The sequence below is a fragment of the Olea europaea genome, unplaced genomic scaffold (genome assembly GCF_002742605.1).
Source record: "Olea europaea var. sylvestris unplaced genomic scaffold, O_europaea_v1 scaffold224, whole genome shotgun sequence".
In the NCBI taxonomy this organism is placed as follows: Eukaryota; Viridiplantae; Streptophyta; class Magnoliopsida; order Lamiales; family Oleaceae; genus Olea; species Olea europaea.
In genome coordinates this window covers 290,336-300,388 of record NW_019240442.1, presented here as the reverse complement: position 1 = coordinate 300,388, position 10,053 = coordinate 290,336, and the positions used below count along the sequence as shown (strand labels likewise).

The following is a 10,053-nucleotide window of genomic DNA, read 5'->3' as shown; positions in this document are numbered from 1 at the left end:
ACGTGTAACAATGGAGAAAAAGTAAGATCTTGAGTAAGCCTTTTGATTCCATATGCACAAGTCGATGAACTTTTGTACAAACAGATGGGATATTTCATATATTTGATGTATATAACTTCGAATTCATCATGGTTCTGATTGTATTCTAGGAATATACATGAGTTTTTCTTTTAATTTTTACTTTACTTATTTGTAAACTTGTTCATTTTCTTTTAAACTTACCTCTTTTTAGACCAAAAATTGGTTACAAAATGCTAGAAATTCTCCCTCATTTACCTGGGGATTTTTAAAAATTCGTGGACTGCCATTCGGTATAGAAATTGCTCAATCCGCTTCGTTTCCAATAAAAAACAGAACAAATCACAATCTATGTTTATCAATCAGTGAATAACGGTAGAAGTTTATTTTATACTTCTCTAGTCTCACAAACTTGTGCTTTTGCTTTAATTTCAGGTTTCTTATGGTATATATTTGTGAAAGTTTCAGTTTAGTATAGGAGTGACCATTATGCAGTGGCTGAATCTGTCAATTGATGTTTTTCGTTTTGTTATCTCCTTTAGTTCTTACTACAAGAGTATTCTTTTGATTCCATATTCACATATGAAAGCTATAAATGACATGAGCAATATTATCTTTGCCAAAAGAAATTCTCATTGAATCAAACCAGTTTTAAACAACCTACACCATTACAGTACACATAACCATCCACCTACAAATTACATCCATAAACAACTACATCATACACAGTCCTACACTAACATTACACGGTAGCTTTCCTTCAATTGTCGTTGCCTTCTAAAACTCGTTTCCCCTTGTGAATAGTTATGCTGAACGAAATCTCCAAGTCATCTTCATTAGTAGATACTTTAGTCAATTCTTTGAACATATGTGACAAATCATCGAACCGATCTTTAGGCTTCAGGACACCACTTGATTCATCTTTAATATGCAACTGATATTCTTCAGCGGGCAAAACATTACTCCACTTGAAATACCTGTAGTCCCGAGTACAACAATGGAACATCTTTCCCATGTTTTCAGTATTCTTTTCCACCTCCATCCATTTGATGAAACCCTCGCCACATTTTGGACATGCTCTCTTTTTCGGGCATTCCAACAACGTGTGTCCTGGTTGTCTACAACTATGATAGATTCCTCTATTCTTGCCTGCCATCAAACATGACTAACGCAACCACAAAATAACCAAATCAGCAGCAAATTGTTTCGAGATACCAAATCAGCTACAAATTGCATTGACAAATACAAGACCAATTAACATAAGATAAAAGGAACACTTGTACCGATTGTCTAGTTCACCTAACCAACATTACTTAGCATCAACTAATAAGCATATTTATTTCACAGATTATTGTTTGCCCATTTGCTGTGACAAATCCATTTTTATACCCATACACTTATCATCAACAAATAAGCAAACATAAATGGTAAGATTGACTGCACTAGTCACAATTTTACAACTATATACTTAACATCAACAACTATGCAAACACAAATGGCACGATTTGTTGCACTAATCAAAACCCATTTTTATAACTATCAACTAAACATCAACAAATAAAATTATAAGCAGATTTATTCCCAAAAAAAGGCAAAAACATCAAATAACCAGATTTCTTCCCAAAAAAAAAAGTCGGATAACTAGAATGAACAGGAAAAAGTCGGCTTCGAACAACATATACTAACCTCGATGTCTTTCGAGTCTTCACAATAGTATGAAGTCGACGCCGGTGAAGAGAGAGAAGGGCTCACGGTTCTTCAAACTGGAAAAATGGAAGAGAAGGAACTGTTCAGGGAGATCGAACTCTCGAATAACCAGATTTATTCCCAAAAAAAAATTGCGAAAACATCGAATACTAGTAAAAATCAGTTGTTGACTAAGCAAATACAAGAAAAAAGTCGAATAACTAGAATGAACAGGAAAAAGTCGATTTCGAACAACATATACTAACCTCGATGTCTTTCGATTCTTCACAATAGTATGAAGTGGACGCCGGTTAAGAGAGAGAGAGAGAGGGGCTCACGGTTCTTCAAACTGAAAAAATGGAAGAGAAGGAACTGTGCCAAAGATCGAACTCTCGAAGAGAAGGGTTTTTGCAGATCTGAGAGAGGAGGAATTGGCTGAGCAAGCGAGATTCAAATTGGGGGAAGGAGTCTTTCTTTTAAAGTTCAATTCTCTCGCGAGATTTTGGCGAGAAATTGACTCAAAAAAAATTTGTGAATGAGGAAGACGCCAGCTTAGCAAGTGTAAAAGATTATGTAATGTATTGTGTACTTGTTGACTAATCTCTCCTTTTAATAGTTTATTTTGCTTTGTGCAACACTTTTAAGTGCGCCGGGCCCGTTGAACCACACGCTTACCCAAGGCCAACACGGGCCAAATATGAAGCCGACACCATCCGTGCTCAAGCAACGTACACCTTAGTAAAGACAGAGCACAACCTTAATTTCAATCTTGTTAATAGGTATTAAATTCAAGCCATCATCCTCGTAGTGACGTACACATTGCATTATTAAATTGATGATACTTCACCTTCGTCAATACATTATTGTTCCTTGAATTTTCAACTACCCATAATTTTCAACTATAAATATCTAAATAAATGCACGTAAAATTATACAAACAACATACAGGTAAAGCGTTGGTAGTTGTTAATAAACGGAGAGAAATTGCAGAATGGCGGCGGGTTGGTGGCGGGAGAACTTGAGAGAGTTGAGGCCATTGTTGCACCTTCTTTTGCCATTATGTGTGCACTGGGTTGCCGAAGAAATGACTGTTTCTGTGTTGGTTGATGTCACCACTAATGCTCTTTGTCCTGGCCGGAAAACTTGCCCTCAGGCAATTTACATCAATGGTCTACAGCAAACAGTAAGTGATCTTTGTGGTGGATATGGGTTTTGTTGTTTAATGATCGGTTACTGTCAAAGTTTAAACCATTTTGGGGGGTTTTTTATACAGAATTTATGGCTCCTAATCTCATCTTGGTTCTGATGGAGTTTGCCTTTATCTTGATTGATTTTTTTTTTTTTAATTTCTTTAATCTTAAGTTAATAATTTGCCTTCTTACTGGGATTATCGGTTTTGAGCCAACCTATTTAAATGAAATGATGAAGAGTCAAGTTTGCAAAAATACAGAAAGAATGTAGGTGAGATCTTGTAGATCTAGAAATTAATTAAATTATTTGTTTCAAGAGATTAAAACTCTAGTATATCTTTTATAAAATATTTGTGGTTAAGTATATTCCTCAGCTTCATCTTTTGGGATGGCTTTTGGCTTTTCTGACTAGGGTGGTGTTTAATTGTGAAACTGATTATTGAATTGTCACAGTCTTACTTACTTGACACCTACATATTTATATTTTCGTTTACTTATAATAAAAGTAGATGTGCAAGAAAGTGTCCGCTTATCGTATTTGATGCTTAACTAGAGTACATCTTGACTACGTAAATTTTCATTGTAATAATTGAGAAGAAGACATAGTTGAAATTGCTTTTGATTTGTCTGTTTTCTATTGTTCACTTTTGATAAATCAAACTAATGGGCCATAGGATATAAATGATTTCTCTACATAGCCATAGGATACACAGGTTGTTTTTGGTTGGTTTCATTAAAGAAGCTAATTAATTTATCATTGATAATCTATGTTATGGGTCAACTTCAAGATGAAATTTCCTTATCTTGAAACAAGTAGATCGGTCACGGCCTTTCAAGAAGAAAAAGACTAAAATTACATTATTGCACATTGAAGCTAGCTGAAACGAGAAAGCACTCATGATTGATGGAAATTTAATTCAAGAATCCATGATATGTGTGACTGTCCCCTATACTTTTTAAAAGAAGAAAAAAAAATTGATATTTTTGAACAGACAGTTTATTGTAGATGCAATACTTTTTTAATCCGTATTTTCAGTATTTTCCTGTTATTTTTGAACATATTCTTCTGTTATATGTCTCTAGTGCTTTGGAAGAAGTAATAGGTGTCTGGTTGTATGGGATTCTCAAGTCTTACGCACTTGATAGATTATGATGAATGTTGAAATAAAAATCTAACAACATTGTGAAAACGTAAGAAAGGAAAACAAGTGGACATACATGGAGAATGACTGTGGAGAGTTGCAGTATTTATTTGTTTTTTGCAGTTGGGTGGGGGATGTGGTTGGATTTGGAAGGAATCAATTATGAATAGGGAGAAATATGGTGTACTCATGGGAGATAATTTCCAACGATATATAAAAGTAACTTATGTCTGTAATGGGCTTATACAGATATGAACCTTACCCTAGGATAATGTACAGCTCCAAGCAATATAAAGTATTCTCTCAAATTAGACCAAGTTGACAGACTTTGAGTTCAACAACTTGCCTTAACCGAACATTTTTACTATGATTTTGCCACTCCATAATGATGCTCTCCCATCAAGTTTTAGGCCTGCATTTGTGCTTGTAGGTTGTTGGAATATTCAAGATGATAGTCCTTCCACTCTTAGGTCAGCTTGCTGATGAGCATGGGCGTAAACCACTGCTTCTTCTCACTGTATCTACGACTATCATACCTTTCAGTATGTTTCTTTGTGCAACTGTTTTTTTTACACAACTTTTTACTATATAAAGGAATTTATATCTACTTGAAAATCTTGCAAATTTCCTTCGGGGGCCATAACTGGCAATTACGTGATAATGCTATACCAGTGCATTAACATAAAAAATTGTTTTCACTAACATCATGGAATTTACAAACTACCTAACGAATAGAAAATAACAAGGTACTGGTTTTAGACAAATAATCTGGATTATGCCAGTTTAGGAGCCTTACTAAATACCTCGTGATAGAAAAATCAACTTCTATTTGACAAGCATTGTGAAGCTGAAGATATCAACAACTTCACATTTTCTCTCAATCTGGTAGAATCTTCATCCAACCATAAGCAGATACGTTAGGAGTAAAAATATGGAGGGTTTTGAACAAATGAAAACAGTAATATATTGCTTACCCAAAAGATTTGAGCCACCTTTCTTATATGAACATACTGGCATTAGAGTATTTGAATACAGCAATATTGTATGTACCCTACTGTCTAACTTGTAGATTCTGCCTGCCAATATAAGTTGAGACTAAGAGATGCCTTCTTCTGGTTTTTTTCTCAGAAAATATTATAGTATAAACTTTAGCCATACTCAGTAAAGCACATATTTTAATATCTTCAAATTTAACCCGAGCAGTTAATGGGGACGGGGCAAGACAAAATTCCTTGTTTTAGAGTTTCCTTCTCGAACATATTTAGCCGTGTGAAACATTGTTGCATAATCCAGAAATAAATAAATTTTAGATTAGGTGTAATTAGGTCAAATCATCTTATAGATATTTTACGGTGTCTGTTTTGAAGCAACGTCAACTAATCAAAGTACCTATGTCACTTAATGCAAAAAATGCAATTTTAATGTTTTCACACTTTTAATGAAGTTCATGATTCATGCATTATTGTCATCACCAGAAGTTGCAATTTCGTGTGAAAATAATTATCTTTTTAATAATATTTCCAGCTATACTTGCCATTGATCAATCAAAAGGATCTGTGTATGCTTATTATGTTCTCCGGACAATCTCTTATATCATAAGTCAGGGGAGCATTTTCTGCATTTCTGTTGCTTATGCAGTAAGTTCATTCCTTACTCTTGTAAAACAAGACTTGGGAGTTATACAAGAATCAAAATTACAAACCTTTTTTACCTTCTTGCAGGCAGATGTCGTGGATGATAGTAAGCGGCCTGCAGCTTTTAGTTGGATCACTGGACTATTCTCTGCATCCCATGTCGTAGGGAATGTCTTAGCACGTTTTCTTCCAGAAGATTACATTTTTGAGGCATGTTAGTTATAGAACTTTAGGCATTTTGTTGTTGTCATGTTCCTTATTATTACTTTCTTATTTACAGCAAAAAAAATTTCGTTTTTCAGGTATCAATAGCTCTATTGGTCTTTGTTCCTGTTTACATGACCATATTCCTGACAGAAACAGTAAGGCCAACTCAAAAAGCAGACCAGCATATCCCTTTTCTAAACAAAACATTTAATGTTGTTCAGGAACGATTTTACTCAATGAAACATGCTGTAAATGTTGTTACCAGCAGGTAATTTTGCTTGATGTTTCAAGTGGTTTGATTTTTAGTGAGCTTACCAACACTCAAAAGCTGCCTCTTGTTCAGAATGAAGGAATCAGGATACATTTCATAAATGAAACTTAAAATACAGAAAGATTATCATTTCAGACATGTATGCTTGCTAATAATTTCAGTTTTTTTTTTTCTCAGCTCAGCGCTTAAGAGCATTTCTTTTGTTTCCTTCTTCTATGAATTGGGAATGTCTGGCATCAGCAGTGTCTTACTGGTATGTCTCTAACCATGTAAAATCTATTTATTTGTGAACAATTAGATTGAGCGGAGATTTCCCTGGCAATAATATCAATATATGCTAATTCTTGCAAATTTTCTTTTCTTCTCCTGTAAATGCCAGACACTTCTTTCTTTATAGACTGATACGCAGAAAGAGAAATGCAATCCTGATCTCTGTTAACTGGATTAAATTGTACCACAAGAACCTATTCTACTTGCTTGCTCCATCTCCGGAAAACAAAAGATGAAATTTACTGTCCCTAAACCAGCTCCCTTCATGTTTCAAAAACTATTTTTATTCAACTGGCTTCTGTGACATTTAGAACATAGTGATGCTTCCCACCTTTAATAAACTTATGGGATATATCTTCTACAGTTACTAACAAATAGTTTGAGCTGCTGAGATAATTTTTTTTGTTATGATTTACTGATAGTTTGTGATGTAAACCAATTAAAATGATCTGTTTCATCCTGAAACTCCTTTAAGTTTTCTTTATGATCTTGCAGTACTATTTGAAATCAGCATTTGGCTTCAACAAAAATCAATTTTCAGAAATCTTGATGGTGGTGGGAGTAGGTTCAATTTTTTCTCAGGTACATTCTCATTTTTATTTTTATTTTTTGATAGTTTATGCTGAAAGTAGAAAATACTTCTGACAAAGCTTAGTTAGCTCAGTAAAGGAAGTATTTACTATATCTTGTTATCTACAGCACTCGGCATTGTTTTTATGGCTCTATCTTGATGATAATTGAATGAAAGAACTGAAGGGGGTTTTGAGATTCCATCGTCCTAAGATGAAATTATATTTCTGTACAAAGTCCCTTCTTAGAGTTTCCTAGAATGATTATAGAGAGGAAACCGATAAACTGTTTTTCTTTTACTACTAATTGTTTCATGTTCTCCTTTTATATCAGGGTTCTAGACCTCCTATTCTTTCATAATCATTGAATTTGAAGTCTATATCGGTTGACGACATACCTTGAATAAATAAATTTGTCCCCTCTCTGACAGCTTATTGTTTTAAATATGGTCGTTCAACATGATGTCTGAGTAGGCAGAGGTCCTCACTTCACGTCTCACAATGCCCATTTATGAAAATTGTGTCATGAGGACTTCGACCAAAATAAATTCGGCCTGGACGTGGGTGTGTGGAAGATGATTGAAATAAATAAGTTTTCTATCTATCATATTAAACTTTTAGATGTGGCAGTTTAACAATGTGAACTGTTGAACCATTACTCTTGTGCATTCCATGAGCTATGTCGCCTACATGAGCACATATGGACTTTCCTGAAATTTGAAAGGCTCTGCCATTTCACTACTTACTTTTCTTCGTTTTTTTTTTTTTTTTTTTTTTTTTTTTTTTGCATTTTTCAAGATTCTGGTTCTTCCTCTTCTCAATCCTTTGGTTGGAGAGAAACTAATACTCTGTGCAGCCTTGCTTGCTTCAATAGCATATGTGAGTTCCCTTAAAATACATAACATGAACTATTTTATCTGGAAAATTTTTCTTTTTATGCTAATTAGGTGAAAGAAACTGTCTCACAAAAGGGTTTTGTACAGGGACTGCTTTATGGCTTGGCCTGGGCATCTTGGGTATGTTGACTCACAAGCTAAAATCTAGATACTTGCATACGTATCTCCTTTTTATTCCATATTTCTTCTTCTTCTTCTTCTTTTTTTTTTGTAGAGATTATACCAGTGAAAACATGTTTGGTGGATAGTAATGTACAATATTAAAAGAATGTAAAATAGAAACTAAAGTCCTGTACATTATACTGCTTATTCTTGTCCATTATTGCAGACCACACATGCACTTGAAGAACTATTTGTAATTAGTGTTAACCGTGACAATAACTATAAATTACAGTTCATAACTGTTAACTATTGCTGAAACAGGTGCCCTATTTAAGTGCTTCATTTGGGGTAATCTACATCCTTGTGAAACCTTCTGTAAGTAATTTTCTAGAAATTCTATTATCAGTAATGTAATTAAAAGTTCGTGGTGTCAGTTTGTGCAATTTAATTGATTTCTCTCCTCTTTTATTCATTGTTCACATTAATGACAGACTTACGCAGTTATATCCAAAGCATCAAACTCAGCTGATCAGGTTTGTGAGCACCACTACTAATTACATTTCTCAACGAGGATACCTGCTTTCCAGAAATTTTAATACATGAGTAACCAAATAGAAGCATCTTTTTGGAGTGAACATTTTCTAACCTAGAGTAGAAAATATAATTGATGAAGATATCAACCTGTTCCACAAGAAACCTAATATTTCCCTTCACTCAGGATCATATAATTGCTGAATTAAAGAAGATCTAATTATATCCTTTGCTCGAATTCATGTCCACTGAGTTGACCTCTAGTCATTTGTACCTTCAAATATTGTGTCATAAGAAAAATAATGAAATGACGGAGTCTTGAGCAGAGCCTGAAACATACACTAAATGATTCCGATGTCCCCTTCAACTAGAGTTTATTAATATGATGCTTCAAAACACGGAAAAATTTATATTCTAGATTGCTTCTAATTAAAATATCTCATTTTTCTTATATTCCTCCTCCTTCGTTCAGGGGAAAGCACAAGGATTTGTTGCCGGCGTGCAATCCATTGCAAGTTTATTATCTCCACTCGCAATGACTCCGTTAACCAGTGAGTCATCTTTTCTATTTCTACCCCTCTTTCAGAAAGATCAAACCATTTCAACTGAACTTGCTTTGCTCTTGATTTCATTTTATTCCAGCATGGTTCCTATCCAGCAATGCTCCTTTTGACTGTAAAGGCTTCAGTATTATATTTGCATCAATAAGCATGGTAAGCTTCTACATATCCTCAAAACATGGCGCATGCATATAAATTTGAGAGTCTTCTTATGAATGATATGATCATAGGATCCCAGTTTAGAATCTAGTTGTGACCAATACAATCATATGATTCTTATGATAGGATAATATTGTTGTTTCTAGAGTTTGAATTCACTCCTTCGAAAACAATCGGACAGAATTACCTGAATGCAGGAATTGATCAACAGGATCAAAAATTGTAATTCGAGCCCACCGACTTCACGATGTGTCCTTAAAACGAATTTGCTGCCTTCAATGGTGCTAAAGGCGTCCAGCAATCGTTTCCCAGGATAGAACGAATTTTTCGTCTCCTACGGAAGCAGCACTGCAGTCTGTAGGAGTTCCAACGAACTCAACGAAGTGTTTTTGACTTCGAGACAATATCAGAACGAGAGAGAGGGAAATGAGATTCAAAGCACAGAAAGTTTGCAATGAAAATGGTGTAAATTTTCTGGTAGAAAGGCTGGCTATTTATAGACTTGTTCGTGGCCATTCGAACAGTCATCACCTTTCGGACAAGCCTCAAAAATCCGAACAGACATACTGTTCTTAAAAGTCGTGTCTGTTAAGTCGATTAACAGTCGGCTAACAGTCGACTGTTTGGTCGGTAAACAGTCGAAACAGTCGACTGTTACAAGAAAATAAAACACCCGGAATAAGCCAAAATTTAAATAAATTTTGTACCCAAGAATTTGATTATTTACAATTTGGCCCAAAATTTTAAATAAATTGTCCAAAAAGTTAATATAGTGTAAAGGTCGACCCGGACCCGCACCGAACCGAACCGGACCGGAC

General features: G+C 34.7%; 1 protein-coding gene and 1 long non-coding RNA gene across 4 annotated transcripts; one reads left to right on the top strand and one right to left on the bottom strand.

The window, feature by feature from the left end:
• Nucleotides 1–642: 642 nt before the first annotated feature.
• On the bottom strand, nucleotides 643–2,403 carry LOC111381008. The gene is made up of 3 exons (XR_002700266.1): nucleotides 1,971–2,403; nucleotides 1,705–1,781; nucleotides 643–1,183 (listed from the first exon to the last, which is right to left on the bottom strand). It is a non-coding gene; the product is annotated as an uncharacterized LOC111381008 (long non-coding RNA).
• Nucleotides 2,404–2,519: 116 nt separating this feature from the next.
• Nucleotides 2,520–9,354, top strand: LOC111381007 (hippocampus abundant transcript-like protein 1). Of its 3 annotated transcripts, none has more exons than XM_023004696.1 (13): nucleotides 2,520–2,887; nucleotides 4,467–4,578; nucleotides 5,561–5,673; nucleotides 5,758–5,880; nucleotides 6,099–6,145; nucleotides 6,326–6,401; nucleotides 6,914–7,000; nucleotides 7,786–7,866; nucleotides 7,971–8,003; nucleotides 8,307–8,360; nucleotides 8,477–8,518; nucleotides 8,989–9,067; nucleotides 9,159–9,352. In XM_023004696.1, the coding sequence occupies exons 1-13, from the start codon at nucleotides 2,696–2,698 to the stop codon at nucleotides 9,269–9,271; spliced, it is 1,152 nt and encodes a 383-aa protein (XP_022860464.1). In that variant the 5' UTR covers nucleotides 2,520–2,695; the 3' UTR covers nucleotides 9,272–9,352. The 3 variants fall into 3 exon arrangements, with proteins under 3 accessions (XP_022860464.1, XP_022860465.1, XP_022860463.1); XM_023004695.1 differs by having other exon boundaries at nucleotides 2,523–2,887; nucleotides 5,973–6,145; nucleotides 9,159–9,349; XM_023004697.1 differs by lacking the exons at nucleotides 4,467–4,578; nucleotides 5,561–5,673 and having other exon boundaries at nucleotides 5,973–6,145; nucleotides 9,159–9,354.
• The last annotated feature ends 699 nt before the right edge of the window (nucleotides 9,355–10,053 follow it).

Excerpts from the sequence above, each read along its gene's own strand:
- LOC111381007 (XM_023004695.1), top strand. The coding sequence starts at position 2,696 with ATGGCGGCGGGTTGGTGGCGGGAGAACTTGAGAGAGTTGAGGCCATTG. Across the intron at positions 4,579-5,560 it reads TACGACTATCATACCTTTCA|CTATACTTGCCATTGATCAA; the intron begins GTATGTTTCTTT and ends TAATATTTCCAG. Across the intron at positions 5,674-5,757 it reads GCATTTCTGTTGCTTATGCA|GCAGATGTCGTGGATGATAG; the intron begins GTAAGTTCATTC and ends ACCTTCTTGCAG.